We start from the raw sequence: 25,134 nt of genomic DNA, 5'->3' as shown, positions 1-25,134 counted from the left end.
ACCAGGCCAGGCCAGGCCAAGCCAGGAGGTTTTGTCTGTAGTGCTCGATGGAAAACTGTGTTAGCCGAAAGCCCAATCAGGTTGTCCCTTACATAGTTCGATCCTTTTTGTATGATTTTAAGTTACAGCTCTGCGTAGTTCAGTACCATTTTACAAATAGAACGCACTATGTTGTTTTCGGGCATCGATCATATGGTCGTGCAAAAATGAAGAATAGAGACAAACTAAATTATAAAAGCGGCACGTCTACTTCAAGCTACCGTCGCGCATCGGCCGACCTGGGAACATAGTTCTGTACAGAATCAGTCTACTCATGCCGGACCATAAGATAGTTTGCAACGCATCACGATAGAGATCGGCATCGACTATCGCAGTGATCGTTATTTTATTTGGAAAAAAAATAGTTCGATGACACTTTCGTTACACAGGTCTCTATACTTAGTGACTCATATGAGTCAAGTGGTTACCCTTGGATTCTATGAGATCTAAATACGATACCTTTGTTTATTTACGTAGCTGTGTAGCTGAAAACACCTTTTATCAGAATCAATGATGCAGTTGAATGAGCCGCTAGCACGTACATTGTGCTTCGACGTTATGCAATCAACGACGGTTGTGAGTGCTTTGTGCGACCTTGACATTACGTTACCGGCTTTTCCACTTCAATACAAACAGCGTTTATTTTTCATTAAAACGCTATTCTAATCAGAAGCGTTTGCCTTTTTTTCACAGCAGCGAGCCCTATGTTTCCTGTATTTATCTTCGATAGTTGGCTACTCCTTGTTCGGTTGCAGACACAGTCAAAGAGGAACTACTTCTTACGAACCTAATGGTACTTGCTTTACATATGAATATGTTTATAAATATTCGAATAGATGGCTTCTTCCACTGCGGATTTCAATCAAGGCTCCGCGTGTTCTTTTTCTCGATGGTAAACTCTTTTCCGTAGTAGAACTCGTTAGTTTTACCTTAGCGACGCATCCTCTGGGATCGTCGAAACGCGATAAACACAAACTACTAAGTGAACCTTTTTACAACCTAATGTACGGCGGTACCGAGACGCCATGACAACAAAGATGCCCTAAAATATCATAGATGCCTGCTGGATTCAAGGTCCGAGTTCGACGATATCGTGTGATACCATTCCACTGAACGCCTCTTACGTTTCATACACCATTAATGTGGAGTGGAAGAGTCCGTTTAGCCTATTCAATAAAGACGTTTTACCCGGAAGTATTCGATTTAGAGCTGAGATATTTATGATTTCGTACAGGATACGCGTTTTGCTCCTGAATGATTTGAAACTTCATAATATATATATTGCTGTTTGTTAACAATCACTATTATTAGTTTGAAAAAAACGGTCCAGCATCGCGTAACGCCTCAGTTGCTAATATTATCAATATATATATATATAGATTATCGTTACATTGTCGTGAGAATGAAGCCCAAAAGAATTGCCACCACATTTCAGACAATGGTCCACTCTGTATCTTATGCTAAGGTATACCATATATCTTAATGAATTTGGAGTTGCCCTACAACAGACACTTGTCGACGAATGAAAATTTTTACAAAATGAGGAAATGTATATGTGTTTAGCTGACTCATTGCTGATATGAAGGTGGCCAACCAAAACCACATGAGACTAATGGCCGACAGCGCGAATACCCAGTATTTGGCAGATTTCCACAAAACGTTCGTTAGCCTAGACGGGTTCAGAGCGTTCACCCAGTCGACGGGTCGACAGGGTCAACCGCGTACAGACCTGAAATCAGTGAAGTTGGCCGGTGATGCCGGGCCGCACTTCATATTACTAGCAGATGGAATAAACAAAATGTGTAGTTTCTACGCATACGTAGTAAGGATAATATAGTGCTCTAGGCTATAGTTTCTCAATTGATAATTCTCTGGACAGAAAATCACCTTACCATTGTTTTACTGCATTAAGAATCTTCTTGATTGACATCAGAATTCTGCTAGGCCAAGAGCTGGTGTCGGTCACACAGAAGTGATTGAATCAAGTCACTTATACCTTGCGTTTTCCATTCATGCTAATCTGAATATCTTGTTCAACATTTCAAGAAGAAGGTTCGAGTGTCCTTTTCGTTGAATCTAATTCTAGTTACTATGAAAAGGTACTCGTTTATGTTTATGGTGCAGCGTAATTGGTAATTTTCTCCTAAACGACAGTAACTATAAAATTGCCAAATTAGAGGGAGTTGTCTTTCACAATGTGGATCCTTAAAATCTTTAGCGTAAAGATAGGCGTAGTATATAGTTGTGCTACCATGAGCAACAGCTGGCCTTGTGTATATATATGATATAGTGCACAAGTAGGTTGTTTATTTTTACCGACACTCGATGGTGTCCTTCTATAATGGCTTTGCTACATCGCAATAGCTGCAAACAATTAGCGATCGTTTGTCAAATATAACAGGTAAATCAGCTACACTGGCAATGCAGGAAACCGAAACGTGAGATTTTAGTCATTTTTTCGGCTGGGCTAAGTCGGCCTGAAATAGGTCCGCCGCCGAGACATCAACGTTGGCTTTTTTAAGACGTCTCGAAGATTTTGCTCATTCTTGAATTCGTGTTAACGCGGTGCTAAATATCACCACTTTAACAGCTTTCTACTAGAGAGGTAGACGAAAATAAACAGGTCTCATTCTTTCATTATTTCAGATCTTGACTGCAGCTGTTACGTCTACCCGTAGATGTAGTGTCTAGTAGTAGCGTGTCATGAAGTGTGCATGATGACGATAAGCGTTGGCTGCACGTTCACCGTTGTAGCTCGTCGCGGCGAGACAGTGCCAGGATTTTGTGCTTGCGGCGGTTGCCCAGCCTTTGACGTGACACAATTTTTCTCTAAAGCAAGTGCCCCAAGGATACTATGCAGATTAGAGGATGGCAGCGTACTTTTGTTGCTGTCCACAAGCGTAACCCCATGTAAAGTAGTTGTGATTGATAGTCTATTCGTGGGTTTTGACCTGTATCAATCTATGGTTGTTTATGGTTTAACTAGTTTATGATTGATCTAGACATGTATATATAATTTATGTTTAATACAAACGCGGGAGCGGTTTGCATCGTAGCAGCTCAAGGGCTGACAAAAGAACGAAAAAAGAGCTATATAAGGTAGATTACTAAAAGCTTGTAACGTTCATTGAGACGACTTAGTGCTGGTCGCATTCACGTCATGTGTGCGTGTGTACACTTAGCTCACTGTCAAATCGTTTATTTAATTTGCACGCCCGTCGCAGGAACTATAACGCATCCGTAGCATGTTCGATTTCAAAACAAACTCTTTGATCAACGACGGTCATTCATGAAAGGGGCAAAATACGACTCTTTGCAGAAAGAAAATCTGCTTAGCGCTCAACACTACACGGTAAAAATAACAATACAATGTAATAAGTAAGTAATATAATAAGGAGGCTAAGTAATGTCCTCCTTTATTATATCTCTATTTTTTAGCCATGTGCTCATTCGGTAGACGATGCGTCCCTATGGCTAGTTCTGGCATCGTACTCTGTATATACTGTCGAAACCAAACCGCCGTATCGTTGAGTAGATACGCAGCAGTCCAGTCCAGTGTCGAGAATAAAAATCACCGAAGAAAATACTGATTTAACAATAATAAAATAATTACTCAAGATAGAATAACTATGACACTTGGCTAGACTAACGCAAACATCCATCCCATAGGCGATGGGTATGCCACCAACCACCCATACATTTATGCATAAAAATATGGCCAGTATACATTGGCCCCTGCGTCTTTTCAAAAAACATAGTGGTTTCAAGTGTTAGTACTGCACGTGTCCTACGATAGATTAACGGTTGGCATTTGTTTTACGGACACGTTGTACCTTTAGTAGTGATAATGGCGATGACTTTGGTGGGCGCGGGACAATCGATGTTCAACTGGACTTCGAGACAAAAATGGAGGCAACCGCACCTTTGAGCCCCGCTACTTCGACGACGACGACGACGACGGGTGTATCCAGTGGACCTGTTCAAGTTTCAACATCCCCCGCGTCTCCAACGGCTTCCCGAAATCAGAACAAAACTCACAGACGAGAACGAACGTTTTCAGCTTCATCCAATAAAGGTATGTTTGCGTGTAGCTGAAAGAAAAAAATCGAAACCGTTTCAACATTACGCTACACGTGTCGTTTTGCTGTTGCAGATAATCATGATTACGTTTTTACTCAGATATAGATAGGCTTTCTTCACGTCAGCCAGGGTCGGAGTTCATAAACGTATCGGACTTCGTAGTACGATTGATCTAGCCGTGTCTAACCTCATCTTTTAGGCGTCTCAATAATCGTACCGGGACGAATGTGTTGCTGCTTTTCTGTCATTGTATGAGTAATACCCTTAGGGTTTTTGTTTTCGAATAGTGTTTTGTCTGTGCTTGAAACAAGCATCTTGCTAGAATATGACTATATACTGTATAACGAACATAAGGCTGACGATACGATTTTTCAGAAGCTCCGAAAGCACGCTCTATTGCAACGTTGGCTATCATCAGATCAAATGGATTGTTTCTAACGAAAAATTATTCGTCAGTATTTAGCTTGAATCCCGTTTCTAGTGCATTTGCTATCCGTTGTCGGAAACGATGTTTCGAGATCGTTTTTGGGTGTGCATGTTACGCTGTTGAATTGGCGTGCAAGGACCATGGGCATCGCCAGCTCTTGTAGACAGATTCAACACTGAAAAACTGAAATTCTAACAGTTCAGTGTAACTTGCCCTTAACAAACTTACATGGTAATAGTCTAACAACGTACAGACAGATTAGACCACCTCTTGTTTCTACAACCCTGTGCAGTCGAGCACCGGATTGGTGAATATAGTATGAGCTATGACGTTTCCGACGACGCGTCACCCCCCCAGTCTCGCGTGTCACTTCGCAAGCGAATATCAAGATTGCTCGCCGTTAAAGGTCCTATCAGATACAAACTGTTACTTGGTTACCAATTAAGTAAGCTTCAGATGAGAGCTTCAGAGATCGTTTATTCGTTTGCAAGCAAAATTTTGTTCATGGGCAAATGTTCCGTCGTATCTTCTGTAGATTCTTCTTCTCTAAAGCGATTGTTGGACGGACCCCAATAGGAATATGAACTGTTCCATGTTAATTGTAAGTCCTTACAGACGCATATTGCTGCAGCATCGAACCTGATTTGGGTGGCCATCTTGACAACAAAATCATTTAAGGCCAACGTTTTTCGAGTATTTTAGTTTCGAACTGAAAGGTTAGTTCTTAGTTTCGGAGAGATTCTTCTGCCTCTCCTTACGTACATGCGCGAGCTCGAATATCTTAAGCGTAGCGAGAAGGCGTGTGCTGATCTTTGAAGTAGCAATTGATTTCTCGATTAACTGACGGATAAAATAGTTTAGCGTTCGTATGAAGGTCGATTTAACACAACAGAGAGTCTGAGAGACACTATTGAAGTGTGATCTTAATATTAGGGTTAGCAAAATCAGTCAGTTAGGGTTAACGCGGAACTGCACGTGCGTTGTGCTGTGATTTAGGTGATCCTCCGGTAATTCGCACTCGACAGCGGACGATCTATACAGCTGGCCGCCCGCCATGGTACGATAAACAGGGTCAAACCGTCGAACCATTTATTATAGGCATCTGTGGTGGCAGCGCTTCCGGAAAGACAACCGTAGCCAAAAAGATCATTGAAGCCCTCAACGTGCCCTGGGTCACGTTGCTTAGTATGGACTCATTTTATAAGGTAGTGCCGTTGATAATAATAGAGAATCTTAGGAGGAATAACAATAATTAACGCTTATTGATATATTGGGAAGTTTTGATTATTTGGTCTTTCTCGTTTTGTTGTTTGATTTAGGTCATCTATAAGCAAAATAGAAGTACCTTTGTCAGTAGTCTGTTGGTGATACTATGTGATTGCATGGAGTATTCGGCGAAGACCTGGATGGACTCAGCAATCTTTAATTTACGCGCAGATATTCCAAGTAGCGCTTATTGTAAACCCTTAAATGCTTATTGTAAAAATCGAATACCGGCACAGTTACTATAAAGCTAATACTGCGTGTTAACTGCCTGGCGCAGGTTCTCAATGAGGAACAGCACGAAGCCGCCAACAAGAACATGTACAACTTTGATCACCCGGACGCATTCGACTTCGAACTGCTCATTGACACATTAAAAAAACTAAAAGAGGGTAAACGTGTGGAAGTACCTGTCTACAACTTCGTCACCCACTCCCGCGAGAAGCGTTTCAAATTTATGTACGGGGCAAATGTAATTATTTTTGAGGGCATCCTTTGCTTTGCGCACAAAGAGTTACTGGAAATGATGGACATGAAAGTGTTCATCGACACGGACTCTGACATTCGGCTGGCCCGACGTCTGAAACGCGATATCTCGGAGCGCGGTCGAGACCTGATCGGCTGTCTGGAACAGTACGAAAGGTTTGTTAAGCCTTCCTACGATTTGCACATCGCGCCAACAGTTCGACATGCCGACCTCGTAGTACCGAGAGGCGGTGAAAATAAAATTGCCATCGACCTTATCGTACAGCACGTGCATGCCCAGCTGCTTGCTCGCGGCCTAAAACTGCGTTCAACCCTCGTCGAAGGATATAGCGATCAGCCGATGCCAACCAGCCTGCACATCCTATCCGAAACTCCGCAAGTGCGTGGTATTCATACGTTCATTCGGAATCGCGATACTGATCGAGACTCGTTTATCTTCTACTCGAAACGACTGATGCGTCTGCTTATCGAAGAGACGCTCTCGTTGCTACCGTTTAAAAAAATTGTCGTCGAAACGCAGCAAAACTTAGTGTATGAAGGTGAATAGATGGTGTCAAACGGAAAAATTACAGATAGAAACGTGACCGAATCACATTTGCTCTTTTCTATGGCGATCTTCTTAGGTTTATTCAACAATGTGAACACAGCTCCATCTTCGCTTTAGAAACAGGAAACAGTCTTATTTTGATTGCGCGTTCCCGTATGTTGCAGGAATGAAGAGCGGAGCGGGTAAGATCTGCGGTGTTAGCATCCTGCGCGCTGGGGAAACGATGGAGCAAGCACTATGCGATGTATTAAAAAATGTTCGCCTTGGTAAAATTCTTATTCAGACAAATGTCCTGACCGGCGAACCTGAACTATACTACCTACGGCTGCCAAAAGATATCCAGGTAAGCATAAAATGACTTACTCATGGTGTGTACTCATTCGACGACTGTATTTGATACGACGAATTGTCCATTGATGATCAATCCCGAAAGGATTTTCCCCATATTCGTACAAATCTTCTACGCCTCTAGTCTCCTACGTGTAATAATTTAAATCTAGTAGCACCACAACCATCCAACCACTTAGCGGGCAAATACACCAAAGTCCTGCACATATCTATTGAACTTCATAATGTGCTAACAATGGCTGTTATTTGCGCGTTTCATCAGGACTACCGTATATTTTTGATGGACGCAACTGTAGCAACAGGTGCGGCATCGATGATGGCGATACGCGTCCTTCTCGACCACGACGTACCCGAAGAGAATATCACGCTATGCTCACTGCTTATGGCTTCCTCTGGCGTACACTCGATTGCATATGCCTTTCCCAAGGTGCGCATTGTTACAACTGCCGTTGATCCAGAGATCAACGACAAGTTCTACATCAAGCCAGGCATCGGTGAGTCTTAGCTTACTGCCTCGTTATTTGCTTGTTACGAAGTTCTTCGATAAGTTCCGAAGTATCGTTCGATGGACCCTAAAATTATTGTTGTAGTACGCCTGATCAGTCTCATGGATCTTCAGATTAGGTATTGTGCGTACGATGCGTTAATATTTGATTGCACCAGTTAGTCTAAGAATCGATAAGGGAGAGAGAAAGCGAGCTTCTAAAGTGTTCATACCTTTTTTTTTTTTTTCGGTATCTGTTATAGGAAATTTCGGGGATCGTTACTTCGGCACTGAGGCAATCTCATACAGCTAAAAACAACTATTAACGAGATCTCACAGTTGCTCATTTAATCAACAATCTTGCTTTACCTGACCCTGTCCGACCCGCGCGCCTATAATCGCTGCTTGCGACTCAGTTTCTTAATAAAGTATCGATTAAGCAAACGAGGAACTGAGCGTCAAAAGCACACAAAATACTGTCCCTAAGCGGAACATTGACGGAACGGCCGCCAGGATAATATCTAGGCGGAAAGTATTTGCTATATTGAATTGTTTTTGCAAAAGTAAATTGATTTGTAGACATCTGTGCGGAATAGCGCACAATGCTAGAAGTCCATTGGCTATATGTCATGGCGAAGAAGCAACTAGGCGTTGACACTGAGAAACGGACTATTTTCATCGGTGTATTATAACGCCGTGCTCTGGCAGCGTGTCTCAGCATCCTAAGTTTCAACAACGTAAACATAACAAATAATGGGTGTAGGTGTATTTGAATAGCTGGAAACATGAATAAAGTGGATGGAAGACGACCAGATGATATCAAGTTTTCTTGACTCTCGGCGTTTGAGCATTTGCCGAATTCAAGCAATACAAAAACCTATGTTTTTGTATATATATATATATATGGCGTACTAAATATATATATATATATATATATATATATATGCGCTAACTTCATTCTATAGTTAAGGAGAAGAACAAAAAAAAAAAAAAAGAACTTAACCTACCCGATCAATTTTATCTCATCTATTGTTACAACCGAATTCTTATAGAATTCCATACGGAATTATGGACTTATGTGAAACTTTTGTACGAGGAAGAGGAATATGGGTAATAGGTGTAAGGAATAGTTTGTTTTTGAAAGTTCGCAGAAAAAGGTGTAAACGATATTATACGGCAGACTGTTCAAATATATACAAGTACGTATGATAGATACTTAAACACGGCGTCTAATTACTAGTCGTTAACAAGCATGCGGGAAGCTCTGGGTCATCGTGGGAGGGACTCCCAGAGGACGCCGAGTCCATTAGGCTAATTGGAAGGCCCAGATATGGTGAATAGATGTTTATAGGTCATGTGCAAACAATTGTACTGCTTACGATGATGGCTGACAATAATAAATTCTGTATGATATATATATGTGCATCGTGTGTCGATTCTTCACTGATTTGGCCGTTGTCCTTTTCAATACGCCTGATCCAGTCAAGTACGTACGCAATGATCCGGGAAGACTGAATAGCAAAATGTAGTGAATGGCGCTTCTTCGAACATGGTATCGGTTTGGTAGTGAACTATGGAGATGGCACAAGCTCAACGGGTAGCAACGTGTAAATACGATAGCTTACGACTACTCGATAGCCCTATTGTAAGCCTTAAAATACGTCGGGAAAATGAGCACTGAGGAAGTATTAAAGCTGGCCGTATTTGTTTTCGACAGAAGTTGCTTTCGCTGCCGCTGGAATAGCGCCTGTTACTAGGCCCATTCCGTATGTGTGTACCCACGTTTCAGGTACAGCGAGTCAGCTAGATCTATCCGTAATGATATTTCGGAAGTATAGGCACAGAATAGGGAAAACGATCAGCAGATAACGCAGTTTTTATTAAAGGGTAATTTGTTCTTCTTATCAATTATGAGAATAGGGAGAACCGATGTTAATACCGTTAATGTTCGTGCGACAGTAGAATTTGCGTGCACATTTGTAGATAACAAAGTACTTTGTACACTGACTGTGCCATCTATGATTAGAGCCCTTGGCTGTATTTTCCAGTCGTTTGTCCGAGCTGCCAACAATAGATATTACTATGAACATAAGGTGTAACATAAGATGTACATTACCGGCATTTTCACAATTTACCCGAATCGTTAGAGATTTTAAGAAAGGAAAACCGATATAAAAATGTATTTGTGTAAGCGCTCAACTAGTCTTCGCTGTCACTACACAGATACGCACTCTAGCCCTAGAAGACTGTATACGTATTACTTTACACAGAAATGTAACGCAGAAGGGATGTCTTCGACAGTCCATTTTACCAAGGCCTGATAGGCGTCCAGTGTCGTATTTTTCTTTGCACTGTTTTGTAAATTGGAGATAGATAGTGATATAATTAAGCATTAAGCAAGTGACTTGGATGGCCAAGTTTCTGGATGAAAGAGACCGGGGCGGGAGGGGGGGTGGGTGGGTCGCTGCATTGGGTTTCGCTAACGATACACAAAACACGACCTGTGTAAATAAACCCAGTTAACTGATACAAGACAAAACATCGAGCATGCGGACGTTCGTGAATAATAACCTTCTCGCCTAGCCTGAAGGGAAAGAGGGCTTGATTTATGGTGATGATTAGTTCTATGGGTTCCGTGTTTAGCGGTCTCAGCGGCCTCGTGAGCGGCGAGAGTCTAAGATGAGGTAGCATTGCAAAAATCGTGTATACTTCGTGTATGTAACTGCAACGAGAGCAGTAGTAAAGTTACAATTGTAAATGACGAAGATAATCATTATAGTGATGGCTGTCGGAGCGTATAATACATTCGGACGGCGGGGCAAAGAGACAATAATAACGGATGATAAGTACAGATGAGAAGTGATATCCATTTGAAAAAGTGTAATTGAGTAATGTGATAGACATCAATAATGTGACCCACTTATAATTTCGGTGTACGATGAGGCTCTATTAAACGAATTCTAATAAAAATTCATAATTATATTATTAAACTTCTGTTCGTGATTACGAGGAGATAGACGTTGCTCCAATTATCTTGCTGCTAAAAAAAAAAATTAATTGTCATAATATTTAAGTATGCGACATGGTGGCGTCTATGGACACGCGTTTTGTCCAGATAATAGCTGACAATATATTTAGTAATATTATAATTTCAAGGTCGAAAACTTAATTTCAAACCAAAGACATGCACAGATCATTGTAACTGATAGGTAAAACATGTCTTTATTACGTTAGGGAAGCAAACATTTATGATAGATAGTCGTGTAGCTATTTTATATTGGCGGCGGCTAATTTTTTTCACGTTTAGCTCGCACTTTATAGGAGACCTATTATCTGGTAGGCTGCTTCGTACTGGGTCCTAGGATCACAGGAAGAGCAATGCGTGTGAAGACCTGGAGCAGATTCTTGAACACCATAGAGGTTTCTTTTCGTCGACGTTTTGTTGTTGCTGTTGTTGTTGTTGTTCTGTCAATTACTACATCTTCTTTACTTGGAAGAACTGACACGCACAAATTTTTTGACAGGGGTAAAATATATTCAGCCGCATCCATTGATCGGGGAAGCGCACTGGTTTCATCGCTAACTTAAGTTGTTCGCTAGATAGCAAAGGAAGTGCACGGCTAAAATTTCGACTGCAGTAAACTTAATTGAATAAACTATACGATATAGCATATCAATACGCAGGCGGCCTCGTGAGAATCATACGCACCAAGAGTAAAAACGAGTTTCGATGAAATGCATCAAGGGAGCACTCGAGACCGTATATCTTCAGTGACGATCTTCCGTTCCTCTTTTTACTGTGATGGCTGTGTCGGACGCCGCAACGAGTTTTTACGTGCTGATGCCTGTGTGACTGGTCAAAAACCAAAATGCTTTCGATGACAGCGGCTCGCCTGTGTCCAGATTCGGCATTTGTTACTTACTAATCGTTCGCTTTGTGATTCTCTTTTTCAGAGCGGCCTTGAGGATGGTCAGTAATTCAGTCATGATCAGCCTGCCAATAACTCGCATCGGTGGATGAAACATTGTATTGTTTCAACTATACTATGTCCAATCTGTCCCTGTGCCACATAGAGTAGAATAGATTTGTTCCTTAGTCAGGGCTAATGTATGATGAAATTTGACAGCATGATAAAAATCACAGCAGCAGCAGCAACAACAGTTGTGAAGATAAAACGTTGACCCTTGGAAAGCTTTCGACAGAATCGTCGACACCGTCATTCTAAATAGCCGTCCGCCAACAATTATGAAGCACTGTGGCAAACTTACGCCTATGCCGTGGCCTAACGGTCAGTGCCTGCCCATGGTGGCAGCACTATCTAACACTTTTGGCGGTTATGCTTTATCTCGCGGCCTTCCTTGTCGGGCAAGAAAAAAGTGACTTTAGCTTTAAGGAAACGATACAGCGGAACGCACTACGTTTCGGTGGCAGCGTGGGCCGTTGCTGCCACTGCCGTTTGACAGAGCTTTCCCATTCATTATTAGATTAGCAATCATACTTAAATCGAGCATTCCGCACGAACGTCGAAGATATCTACCATTAACTAAAGTAAAATAGTGTAAGGGCTTGTTTGTGTAAACGGGCCAATACCGTCATACGTGTCTTATGGGTGAGGACTGGAACAAATATGGCAAATGTAATAGTGTACATTGTTTGTGAATGACTTCAGGCACCGATCAAGCGACGGCCAGGGTGAGTCGTTGAAGTCAATCGCATAGCAATACCTAACGTAACGGATCATTCATTTCGTTCATGTGCTGAATCTGACAGAAAAACTTCAGCTGTTTCATGTGCGTTAGTGAGCGTGCTTTATATTCGGCAAACCTGCTCCGTGCGTAGAATTTGTCTTCGACTTCATGTCTTTACTTAAACTTTCATCATTGTCACACTCTATATAGCTCTTCGATTAATCTGAGTTCGTAATCCATACGTGTTCATTTTGCATTGTGGGTTGCCTATGTATCTAACGGAAGCCCCACAAACAACGAGCAAAAGTAAAGCGTGTTTTTTCCGTCGCGAATGAAAAGGCACATCGAGAAGCCTTAAGAAGAAAGAACAAAGACCTATATAAAGGAGCATGTACAAACTCGTTTCTCAAGGGCAATAGAATTTTAGCATAGTTTTATATGAGAAGGAGTAATTTCCGACCATACGTGTAATATACTTGACATATATATATATATATATATATAGAGTATCTTGGCAAGGGATGTCCTGACGCTGACAAAATCAGATGAGATGTAAGTGGATGTGTAGGATTATGTAAAGTCGACCAAGAATCTACTTCGGTCAAGAATGTATTTCTTCGACTGATAACAACAAGTACCAAGAAGGGGTCAGATACTTCGAAATTTTAGAAGAACGTAATATTGTATGCCTACCGAAAACATTGATAAGTTAGACTTCGTTATACATTACTTACTGACGTTAGACATTACTATTACAAACGACATTCAACCATAAAGTAAAAAATGCGCCATAGACGGAACTTGCCATAACTTTGTCTTACTTATACGTCTTCATACGTTTGTTTTAGCGAGACCAGAATCGGGCTCAGCCGGAACAGAAGCGCACAGAACCCCTGACCTAGTACCCATTTAAACGAATAATGATGAACGACCTAGCCAGTTTCGGCGCAGCTATACTGATCATACTTTTGTATGCCGCTGACTACGGAGGAGCCGTTGTATGTGATTTCCAGGAGTACGAAACGTGCACAAATCGATTCCTCGAACGCGACTTCACGTACTTCGAGGAGGTAAGATTTAATCTAATTATTAATTAATAAAATATTTCTTTCGTTAGTGGGATTATCATTTTTATGCATTATACATGAGGAAGGTAAGCTTTTAACGGTACCTTTTGATTCGATGCGTCGAACGCAGGGGCAGTTGGTTACGAAAGAAAATCGATGATTTACTCACCAACGGCGTATATAATATGTGTAGGTGTGACGATGGCTTAGTAGACGAAAAGATAATACCTGAATGCCAGGTTTCGGAAGTCAGTGGTTTGCGCATGTACGTACGTTAGTTACGTAAGTTTTAATGTGTCTATGCCTAATTCCTATACTCAATGCATAGTGGTCAACGAAAAAAAGTTGTGGATATGGATTCAGAAGTGTGCGTCATGAAAAGGATAAACATTTATTTAGAAAAATATGCGTTATAGCACGTATCGTCTTCACTCAGAGTTCAAAGGTATATATACACCGCCTGTATAGCCTGGACAATATCTAACACGCTGAAGGGCAAGGCAAGACAGAGGGGCAAGTTAATAAACGGCAGTATGCGACTGCGTTTCGATAGACATATCTCACTGCTACTTATATAAAAGTCATGTCTCTATTCAAGAGAATCAAAATCATATATATAACCTGAATATTATTTCAATGTTCTTCGTGCGCTTATGTTCTTCTGTAAAAACAGGTACAACGAGCTCGATGAAAAGGCGTTGGCCATGTGAATATTAAACATACTTTTTAAATCACACATTTCCTTTTACTGACAGATAGATCTTCTTTGCTTCATAATTTTAAATCATTTGAGTGGTGCAGGTGATCAAATTGTACCCGCGTCGCCGACTACGAATCGATGCCACTGAGATTGCCCAGTTTTGCTCAGGCTTCCAAGAACTAGTTCAATGCATCGTGATACAATATGTTAACTGCAATGCTCCGGACGCAGAAAAGGAAAAGGTGGGCAGTGAGTTCTGGAACAACCAACATATTTACTTTACCCTGATTACGGTCAAGTAACGTAGCTATATATATATATATATATATATACATACATATATATATATACATATATATGTATCAGATGCGATGCCATTTAGAAGAGAGCAAGCTTCTATTGCTAATCTTTTCATCTTTCTCCTTGCGTTTTTCCTATGGTAATTAATAGTTTGTGTGAATGGATGATACTCAGAAAACGAGTGTGGTAGTCGTTCTAGTTTCACTGATAACTGTTGTGCTAAATTCTCGAAGGTGATCCGCGCCATGGTGAATGTGCTAAAACTGTGGTGCAACGAGGAAGATCGAAGTATTATCCAGACGGCGCTTCAACATGCCCACTGCTATCTCGGAGCGGAGGAAAGGTGCCGATCTTCTAATGTGACAATGTTCACCTGGAAGGTACGAAAGATCGACGGGACCTCATTTCACGATATTGCTCGTACAGACGAAAAGCCCATAACTTGAAATGTCTGCATTGACTTATTGACTCTCGAAATGGCTAATGCCTGAACCCGCGGTTAGCCAGAGGACGCTGAGGAAGCACGTGATATTTCTTGTGTTATCTTCCGCATCGGTGCTTCAGTCAGCACAAAAGCAACTGAGTCAGATTTGTCCTACTATACCAATATAAACAAATGGAACGTGACGTAAGCTGTCTCAGTTGGGTCTCGTGTTTGGCCATTTGTCAGCATATCCTAGCTTGAACGTTAATTCTTGAAGCGCCTTTCTAAATGCCCTTGGCCTATTATATCAGTCCGTATCACTTGCTAATCGGAAAAAGCAAGATGCAATGGAAATAAGGCCCTAAGAATAGTTTCAGCAAAAAAGCATTTTTGACACCCGCTTCACTTCACGCTTCGCCAAAACATTTAAAGAGATCTGTGACATGCACGGATAAAAAACTCTATGGCAAAAAAGATTGCTGAACGTCGACATGCAAAGTTTAAAGATGGCTGTTAACACCCAAAGGACCTATTTTGGTGTCCGACGAAAACCGCCTCAGATATTGCCTAAAAAAAGCAGTTACCAAGCGATTCGTAAATTGGCGACAATCGTGAGCCACTTGCATATAAAGGCATATACGAAACGCTGCAAGACCTATCCTTCAACGTGATGCATTTGAAATCACGGCGTGAAGGAAACTTTACGTATTTTTAGAAACCAATCAGCTGTCCCCGTAAAAGTTCAGTAAGTAACGTGTTTGTTTCCTAGCCATAGCGGCACACGATACGAATCTAGGTAGAGACATACGAGCTTAGAGCCAGCCGTCTGAAGCGATAACGGGGAGCACAAGGATCCGACTGACTGAAACTGCGTACATTCAGAATGAAATTTGCGATGTGTACGAAAAGTCCGTCCATTTGACTTGAGGTGGATAACTGTAGTTCACGATACATCCATATTCTTTATAATGTATGGGCTTCATTTTTAATTTCTAGTATTTTGAGCATAATTTTATTATACTCGACCTACTTCATTGCAGTTGGTCCCGTGCTCCACTGAATATGTTATTGTATTAAAAAGCAACCACAGGGCAGGTTTGGGTCGTCATAATGCACGCTTGTATTCTGTGATTTTTGCGAAATTTTCCTCTGTCGTAGGAGATCCTGCGTTTTGAGCGTCTCTTAGATCGTCGACATACGTGTAACGCTCTGATCGAGCATGGCAGTTGCATACTGAGGGAGTACAATGGACAACGCTGCTCCAGCTGGTTAGGACGAACTGCGCTAGACAAAACGATTCGGAGTTGGGGTGGGACATACTGTTCTTCGGCTCCTGGGCCAAAACGCGGATGCAGGACGTGGACGACCTTCATCTACGTGTTGCTAACTTTATGTATAACAATGGTGAGGGCTTAGATATCAATTATGCAGATTGTGAAAATACGTTTCAATAGAAGACCTCATTGACGATTGCTCTTCCTCTAATAAAATGCGAATTGGCCCCCAGGTACTACTACGTAAAGAGGAAAACGACCGTCTCTAAGGGAGATACTCTTTAATACAAGTTCTATTTAAACAATCCGCGAATTTTTCTCATATTAGCGAAAAACAGTAATTGTAAATGTAATAGACGACAAATACGACGCAAAAATTCAAATAATAAGTTGTATTTATAAATTGAGAGTAAATTACATATGATGCAGGTGAACCTGAGGTATTAATTGAAACAGTATTACTTCCTTTGCTGCTACCTAGCTAATCAGGAAGAGATAGTCTTTGGTATAATGACGATTAGATGTACAATGTAAACCAGATGATCTAGTTTTTTCCATTGTTCAATTTTTTGAGGGTTATTCAATATTGAATCTGGGAATATTTAGTAATGTTCCAACCAACCAATTTATCGTACTGTTAATAGGTATCCTGATTTTTCGATCAAAGGCATCGTTTGTCTGGTGATATTGCTTTGTTCTCCTATACAAACCCGTTTAGGATTTTGAATTTCCCGTACGTCTTTTCCTGCTTTGACTGTCTTGTTGGGCAGGAACCCTTCAAACACCAATAGAATACGTAATTAAGAAATATTTCCAACTTACGCCTGTTGAACATTGCTTCAGACAACTGACCTCGAGTTCGAAGTGAGGTGCGCTCCGCCATCATTCATCGGTCGCACCGTTTTTTTTGACAGGTAGTATTAGTAGATTGAAGAGTTCGATATGTAACTAGAGATGGCAGAAAGTTTCAATTTTTAGCAAGTTGGAGTTAAAGAAGTTTTTGTGTTAAAAATGTTCACGGGTGAAACGATCCGAATTTTTAATATATTGTGGCATATCATGTCCTCTCGTAGCTGTATGATGGTATGCCTCTTAACAATCACATTGGTTAGAATGATTGGTAAACGGTAAGTCAAACAGGTGTTATCATTGTTGAAAGTTAGTCTGTCTGTACGTGCTATGTGACCGAAAGACGACTCACGCCCGCGGAACGTATCGCAGCAAAATGTAAATTTGTTTGATCTTTAGTTATATCGAACACTTATCTATATGAACTGAAGTAGTGGACGCTAAATAGAATATTTGTTTACTTCAATGTAAGTTCTGATTATGTTGATTAATGAATCTCCTAAATCCGCCTCGTGAAGTATCTCCGTGTTGCAAAAATAAATATATCTTAGCTTGGGTTCGTATTCCGTGAAGACTTTTTCTTCCCGCATAGAACCGACAGTGTAAACGAAGTAGGTTTTTAACGTATTGACGATGTATGTTAAACGCTGAGACAACGACGGTTTGACGTCAGCTAGACAGAATTTTTAACGCCATGTCAGTACACTATACAGCTGTCTACTTACAGATGAATATAAAAGTTCTTCGTAAATCTTTCTGGGTACACACTCATAGTTCCTGCTGTTTACTAAATTTTGTGTAAAGCGTTGTTTAGCTTGTTATCACAATGACGACTATGCTAGATACAAAATCCTATACTGAAAAGCATTTTAATCAGGCTGACTGGGGCGCCTTATTAAACTACTATTGAATTGGTACTTTTGAAAATAGAGAGAACAGATAGGTTCTTTTGGTCGACCAGATCTCGCTGTAAATGATTGAATTTGGTTAAATAAATTGCGTGAGGTGATCTATATATATATATATATATATAGTGTACGGTGAGCATACTAAGGGAGCCGGGACTTGCAATCTAAAAGCCCACCTTTAGTTTATGATGGACTGCCTTATGATTGGGCAATTGTGGCCAATATGGGGCAATGGGGATCCTTCACCCCTAATGCATTTTGTTTATGTTTATCATACTGCAGCATGTTTAAGCTAGGCTCTTCTAGTATATTTCTGCCAGTCTTTCTCAGTATATAATACGAAAAGTTACAGTATTCATTTTCTCAAATCATAACCTGAATTATGATCCTCTTTATGTTTGACAAATTTACTTAGCTTGAGATTAAGCGCAGCTATTTACCTTGAATGTATGATTTTTTGTAAATTTATATACATATACACTACAATAATATATAAAGTACGTTAAACGACCACAAAAGGTGCCATTAAAGCTAGCGCTTGAATTCACGCTAATATAATCAAAATACTCTCGATAAAAAGTAATCAAGACTGCCACTATTCAAAGTTGATGGAGTCTGCAGTCAAAACCGGTTTATAGGTTTATAGTTACTTAGTTAGGGACTGTCCTTGGAAAAAGATTTAACGTGGGCGAAAATCTCAAACGCAAACATACGAAAAAAAAAAAAAACAAAGTGCTTAACAACTGCCGGAAAAAAAAAGCGATTATATTAATAATGCACTCATTTAGGACCACGCACTATGTGGTGCCATTTTTTTATTATTACTATTATGGTTACCCTCGGGAAACGTTGTTACTGACGGACCTGAACAGGACCGAACAGCGAAGCCGTAAACCTATTGTACTGCAGGTGTCCGCAGTTAAGAAAGTGTAGCATTTCCCTGCAAAGCTGTCGAGCTATTTTGTATCCCATTGTCGATGGTCAGTAGGAAAAAACGCAAAGGCTGTGTACTATCAAATCGACGAAAAAAATTAGGCAGCTTCAAAGAGGGAGAGAAAAGGTCTGGTTGGCCAGGACAAAAAACATACAAACTTTTCAAGGCTTTGCCTCCTGGGCAAAAAGGTCACGAGGAAAGGAAAGGGCAGTTGTTTACTGCACTCATGGAATACTTCTATAAAAATGTTTTAACCTTCATTTACGAAAACGAGTTAGACATTTGTTTTTTTCCTGCATACGGCACACTCGTCCGACAGAAAATTCTGGCCTCTTTCGTGTTTTCTAATCTCAACGTAGATTATTTTATATATTATATTTCGTATATTATCCATTAGGATGCTTCTATAATCACAGCATAGCTAATAATATATTATCATCCTAGTTTTCATTTCTACTAGATCGTGAACGTGCATGCATAATTAAAGCGAATAAGGCACGCTAGGGTTAGGTATAGACATCTGAGTGGAGGAAATAAAATACCCTAGCTTGCCTCATTTATTAATTAGGGTACGTCGTTACGGGACGCGACAATAACGGTAATTTTTCGATAATTAGTGCACCTTATGGCCGTTTTTATACGGTCTGTTCCGTTCGTTGCTGACGATGCTCACGAAGTACCGTTTTCTCAGCCTTAAACGGTTCTACTATACTATCCTACCGTAAGTGTAGCCCTGTTCCTTGTCATAGCTACTATAAATGCCATTTGTTAACTTCTAGGAGCATGCTCTAGGACAGGTCAAGGTTTAGAAATATTTTTTCTTTACTTGTAGCCTAGAATGGTCCTGTGAGGGTATTTATGTGATGAATTTCAATGTTTGGGCCTAAAAGTGACAAAAAAAAATTTAATGAACAGTGGTTTACACAAAATGTCAATACAGCTCTCCATGGGTATACGGCAAGAATCGGTGCAACCGCCGAAAATAATCATTTGTTTAGTATTTACTAACTTTTGTTTTTCTGAAGTTATTCTGAAACCCGAAAATTACAATTTAAAATTTCGTGTTGGAACACAATTTGAATTGCACTTTTGAACTAAACTCGTATATTTTTGCTCGAACATATTTCGAGCAGATAGCCAGTAAGTTTGTGTTGGACAGTTATCAACAGTAACTTATTTACGGTTTAAGTTCTAATTGTCTCGCTTTCTTAGTCGTCCGTATTACACCTACAGATAACAATGTGTTCTCTGGTCCCTATTGAAGGATTACGCAGAAGCGCCAGGTGATCCGAGCTAAGGGTGAGACGGCCACGACCGATTGAATTCTCAGTAAATATCCCATACTTAAAAGAACATTATTCATATAACAACGATAGAGGTGCAACCCACGGCTCGCAATAGTTAGCAATCATCAACAACTGCCCATCTATTCTTATTCGACCACTCCTTTTTCTCACTGTATTTGTAATCCCACCCTTGATAGCCAGTAGACGCTGAACTTTGTATAAGCCACCAAGTGTCTTTTAGGCCAAAATAAAAAAGAAATATCGTTATAGAGTAGATAAATGATACTGCCTTTTCCTGCGAAGTATAGGGCATATGAGAGTTAATGAGGGAGTTTTTTTCTACAGTTACCCCGAGACGCTGCTTGCTATCGAATATTCGCGTCGGACGATTGAGTAAAATACATAAGCCAAAACCTGATTCTGCAAGCAATGCGCATTGCTTAGGCCTTGAAACGTTGCTCTCTTTCACACTATATCGTTCTGTCTACATTTGAGCAGCAATAGTTTTATATGTAAATACAAGTCTGACTATCTTTCCTTGAGCTGCATGCCTGTTCAAATACTTTAAGTAATAATATTTAATTTTGTCAATCCTCGAGCTTAAGTGCTTCGGAACTTTTAGATCTAAAGCCTTCTTAGATACTATTACGGAAGCCGTGATAGGCCGAAGGCCTTATAGCCTTGCCACCTCTATGTGTGCCCTCCCGCGTCGTTGTGGACCTTTGTCTTCTACGAGAAGCACCCCTTTTCGTGAAATCTTTATGCTAATAAGAAACGCCTAATTTCGCTTTTTCGTATGAGATTTTTCCCCCTATGAGGGATATTTGCCCTTCATAGAAGGTTGGGTGTATCGTGCGAGTGGCTGTGCCAGCTAGGGCGTATGCGCTGCTTGGCTTTGCACATACGTTTGACACTCCCCAATTTTACCTTTTTTGATAAGTGTTAAAATGTCAAATGAATTCAATTCCTGTGATGATCTACTATAATACAGTGTGGCTAATTTATGTATTTTGGTGGATGTTTTTTTACTTGGACTGTTTTTTGCAGGAAACGAAGGTATTCCTTTGCCACCTAGTCACCTATTGTACGGCTTGAACGCCACCGTCCGAGTGCATTACCATGAATGGGTCTTAGAATATAGCATCGGGATCAAGCGGCTACTGCTAATCTTGCTTATTCTTTATGAATTGTTATCCCTATAAAGGTTTGTTCATCGCGAAAACAGTATTTTCCTTTCACTTTTTTAAGCACCAAATGCTGGCTGTTATGATCGTTAAATCAAACAGTTTGGTAGACGAGCTTAATAGCGTGTTTGAGTAAGCGAAGTATCAGGCATACAAATGCATAGGTTTTTATCTTATTTTCTGGCTATTCTACGCAACCAAATCCTCGGAATTACTTTTTTGGTACATTGTCAAAGATCTGATTCGTCATACGGGGTAACTGGGATGGTGCTTGTTAGACTTATTTGACGTTTCTTTGACAGACCTATGAAGTAGTATATTAAGCATACAGGCAAGCATTAGCTCAATGTTTATTTCTTTGTAGTTATAATCCCTAATATTTCTCAACTTTTTTTTCGCAGTAATGATTTTTCTAACAAACCCATGCGTTTGCTACTTAGTGCTATTGCGTATGCTCGACGCACCCTCTCGATAACGTATAAGCACCTTAGATAGTAGTAGAGCGTTCGCCTCGTATAAAAATGCGGTCGGCAAACGGATAAAATTCTGCCAAATTAAAGATTTACAATTTAGCGTTATATTTACACTTGTAGACTATGACAATCTGTACACCTGTTATTACAATCTAAGTTGAGTGGGCTATAACAGGGGCGACCGTCGTTGGCAGTAAAGAAATGTATGTAGGTTCGTTTCTGCGGAGTCTTCAGGAGCTGAGCACTGAGTTCGAGTTAACACACAGTCGCCGAAATAAAAAATGAGCAAAATGAGTCTGATTTATTTGACCTTGGTGCCTATCAATTCAAAGGAAGCTGGTTGGATAACTTTGGCTTATGCTAACACATACAAGAGTAACGTATGGCTGACATCCAATAGTAGATTTTGCATAAATTCAAAAAATTTGATCAAGGAAAACCACTTTAAAAGTCGGAAACGGACATTTTTACCTAAAAAAAAAAAAAATAAACCGCTTCACACAAAACGAGTTTCCGACTAGCGTGGTGAATGTTGCATGGCATTTGGCTCCGTTTCTTCTACTTAACATCTGGCTGAGTTGGGTAAGCATAGCCAACTCCCGCTCTTTTTGCTAACCCTTCCGTGTAACCTTACGTACGATATGAAAAGCTACGTTGATGGGTGGAAATAGAAACTCAAAGATCCTCAGCTAATCTGTAGGTGTCGCGTCTTATTATTGTATATTTCACTAATATAATTACGCCGGGACGTCTGCGTGTTACATGTATTTCATATAGAGGGAAATGCCATTGACTAATTGGAACGTGCGACATATTTCGTATATGAGGACTAGATATATTGCAAGGATCAATGGCTGTTGAGAAGTAATTATGACGATGTTTGTAATTCATGGAAATATGATAAACTTTTACTCCTGCCCGGCCATCCGCCGTACGATAGCGACGATCGAAGGCGGAAATCAATTTGGACAGCATCGTATGCTGAACAGGTAGGCGAAATCATTGCACGTTATCTAGCGTTGTTATTTACGCTCCGTACCTCCATTTCTTTTCGTATTAACCGACCGCCTAACGGATTCATCCGGATCTGACAAACGCTATAATGTTTCCTTTATACCTGAATCATACATTGCAGCCAGTTGTCTTTGTTCTACTACTAATTGCAAGGCTGGTAATATGGCGGCGTTCTGCTTCGATTGATCTTTCTGTCTGTTGACTTCTGTTGCAGCATCTGCTTTGAACGTTTGCGCTAACTATTTCACAGACAGCCGCCGACAAAACTCGGTCTCTGCCTTTCATCTAGCATGACGGTAACTTCCTCTGTCCGTGGAATTTAATTTCACACTCTGGAAATATTTCTATCATCTTACTTTAGCAAAAAAAAACTACTCGAAATAGAACAGAAATGTTCGTATCTGGCTTCCACTGTGTCTCCTTTCAATAGGTTTTCGGTATCACCTTTGGGCGCTACTCTAATGTAGCTATGACACAGTACCTACATGCATCAAGTACTACGTAATTCCACTGTCTACCATCTCACATCTTTGGCCTCGACCATGATGCTAAACAAGCAAGATGACATCGACTAGTTAAATTTATGATAACATATCGTATGGTATTAATGCGGCGAGACCTTTATTTTGGGTTGCTGTACAAAGTTGCAAACCTTTCGCATATCGTATATGATACTTTTCAATTTTACTCTTTAACGCCTTTACCTTAGTGGACGAATGTACGTAAGGTTTTTTCCTGTCTTCGTTTAATTGTGCCCTCATATCATGTAGGTTAATTAAATATATCTGTAGTCAAAGGAAAGCGTTTTCTCCACTTATCAGTGAAATGTATTTCGCTATATGAAACATTTAATAAGGATTCATGTTTTTGTATTGTTGTTATTATTAAACGTTTCTTAGAGTTCTCTATGAGTTCTACATATGCAAGCCTACGTAGTAGTGAAGCTCGGCAATTATAATCTGTTCGCTTTAGTGTATTGAAATAGCTACCGGGAAGCGTCCATTGCCCCTAGGCAGCGGTGGATACCGCGGATACAGCGGACGCCGTCGGCGGTAGCCGCTATTACACAGGCTCGACAACAACGAGACCCATCTATTGGTCTTATCTCGCTTTCAGAAAGATATCGAACCGGTTATATTACCACGCCCAGTGCCCCCACGACGTACGGTGGCTGCCGATAGACGACCGCTTTTTTTTCTAATGCTGATAGGCTGTTAGGACTTCTAATCTAGTTATATAGCAACAAAAGAAAAAGAACTTCAGCTAAAAAATCGTGTTCTCACAATTGATATTATAGGGGAAAATTAGAATAAACAATTGATGAAAATAAAATGGAAGAATAGATATTTCACATATGTTGAGCAACCATATATGTTATATGGCTAGTAAGTGTTTATCCTCGATATAATGATTGCATAGACTGCTCTAGATAGATTGTAGATAGTCTACCCAAAACGATAAAATACATTTTGGAAAATTACTAAAAAACACTGCTTTGCACCTACAGGTTATTAGTCCTATAAGTTTCATATTGTATTTCATAATCTTATCGTGTTTATATATATGATAATTATATCGCTAAAAGCTCCATATGCCACATTTCATCCCAGCGATACGTTTATCCGCAAGGTGTCTCTTCTTATATAAGTGCTAATTTGATTAGAACCTATAAACTTGTTTGCAGTTTTCGTAAGTAACTACGTGAAACAAACCAGGCCAAGATGTGCTCGTGCATACACCTAACAAAGGCCATAAATAGAATTCATACAAAACCTTCGCGGCGCTTTACGTCTACACGATGGTGCACGTGTAAAAACCAAAATATGATACATTCACGTCGACCTATTCTCATCATAGCACACAAGTATGGTTGGAATAGTGAGCTTACCTAGGTAGCTTCATGTTTTTAGTGGATATGCTCTATGTAGTACCTACTGCATTTGTCCCTACTAGTATTCCATGTGATAGCTATGTGTACGCTACCCATTAGCATATTACATTAAGTATCTTGTAAATTATATTATATTAAAGTCCAACTACCTATACGTACACGCGCATTGGCAACCATATAGTTGTCAATGAGTGGTCAAGACTGGATATTTGGCAGCAGACGATATCTGCTGGCTGAAACGTAAGTGTTTTTTATTCTCACCGTCTGCGGTTACACGCTACCGGAGACCTGAAGACCTTTTTATGTATTCTTCCTAGCTCCTAAACTGTGGCACTATGCTCTTTGTTCATCTTTACATCGAAAGAGATATATAAAACCAGCCTTTAGATCCTTGAGGCCTTTATTTTTATGGATTAATAGAGTCTGCGTTGGGTTCGATGGGTCAACGTCTTGATAATTTACGTGCC

General features: G+C 40.3%; 2 protein-coding genes across 12 annotated transcripts in view; both read left to right on the top strand.

The window, feature by feature from the left end:
* Positions 1-9,099, top strand: part of l(2)k01209 (uridine-cytidine kinase-like lethal (2) k01209) — a 23,881-nt gene extending 14,782 nt beyond the window's left edge. For 2 of the 5 annotated variants that reach the window (XM_086969940.1, XM_022839679.2), the window contains exons 2-8: positions 2,686-2,949; positions 3,879-4,114; positions 5,543-5,751; positions 6,090-6,834; positions 7,007-7,185; positions 7,453-7,684; positions 7,938-9,099. In XM_086969940.1, coding sequence (XP_086826066.1) covers positions 2,894-2,949; positions 3,879-4,114; positions 5,543-5,751; positions 6,090-6,834; positions 7,007-7,185; positions 7,453-7,684; positions 7,938-7,987 — 1,707 coding nt within the window. In that variant the 5' untranslated portion in view covers positions 2,686-2,893 and the 3' untranslated portion in view covers positions 7,988-9,099. Of the gene's footprint in view, positions 1-2,685; positions 2,950-3,132; positions 3,418-3,878; positions 4,115-5,542; positions 5,752-6,089; positions 6,835-7,006; positions 7,186-7,452; positions 7,685-7,937 lie in introns of those variants that run through there. The other 3 variants (XM_022839680.2, XM_086969941.1, XM_022839678.2) reach the window with 2 other exon arrangements.
* A 2,923-nt stretch (positions 9,100-12,022) lies between these two features.
* Positions 12,023-24,133, top strand: LOC111264089 (uncharacterized). Of its 7 annotated transcripts, XR_002682644.2 has the most exons (10): positions 12,023-12,367; positions 13,212-13,433; positions 14,232-14,372; positions 14,664-14,810; positions 16,013-16,258; positions 19,437-19,540; positions 20,084-20,148; positions 21,153-21,309; positions 22,540-22,751; positions 22,991-24,133. XR_002682644.2 is itself a non-coding variant. In XM_022839682.2 (8 exons), the coding sequence occupies exons 2-7, from the start codon at positions 13,284-13,286 to the stop codon at positions 20,139-20,141; spliced, it is 846 nt and encodes a 281-aa protein (XP_022695417.1). In that variant the 5' UTR covers positions 12,023-12,367; positions 13,212-13,283; the 3' UTR covers positions 20,142-20,148; positions 21,153-21,327. The 7 variants fall into 7 exon arrangements, 6 of the variants coding, with proteins under 6 accessions (XP_022695417.1, XP_022695420.1, XP_022695421.1 ...); XM_022839682.2 differs by lacking the exons at positions 22,540-22,751; positions 22,991-24,133 and having other exon boundaries at positions 21,153-21,327; XM_022839685.2 differs by lacking the exons at positions 20,084-20,148; positions 22,540-22,751; positions 22,991-24,133 and having other exon boundaries at positions 12,030-12,367; positions 21,153-21,327.
* The last annotated feature ends 1,001 nt before the right edge of the window (positions 24,134-25,134 follow it).

This window comes from Varroa jacobsoni, unplaced genomic scaffold, assembly GCF_002532875.2.
Source record: "Varroa jacobsoni isolate VJ856 unplaced genomic scaffold, vjacob_1.0 scaffold_820, whole genome shotgun sequence".
Lineage (NCBI taxonomy): Eukaryota > Metazoa > Arthropoda > Arachnida > Mesostigmata > Varroidae > Varroa > Varroa jacobsoni.
Note: the sequence above shows the minus strand (reverse complement) of the source record. Positions and strands in the feature narration are given on the sequence as shown.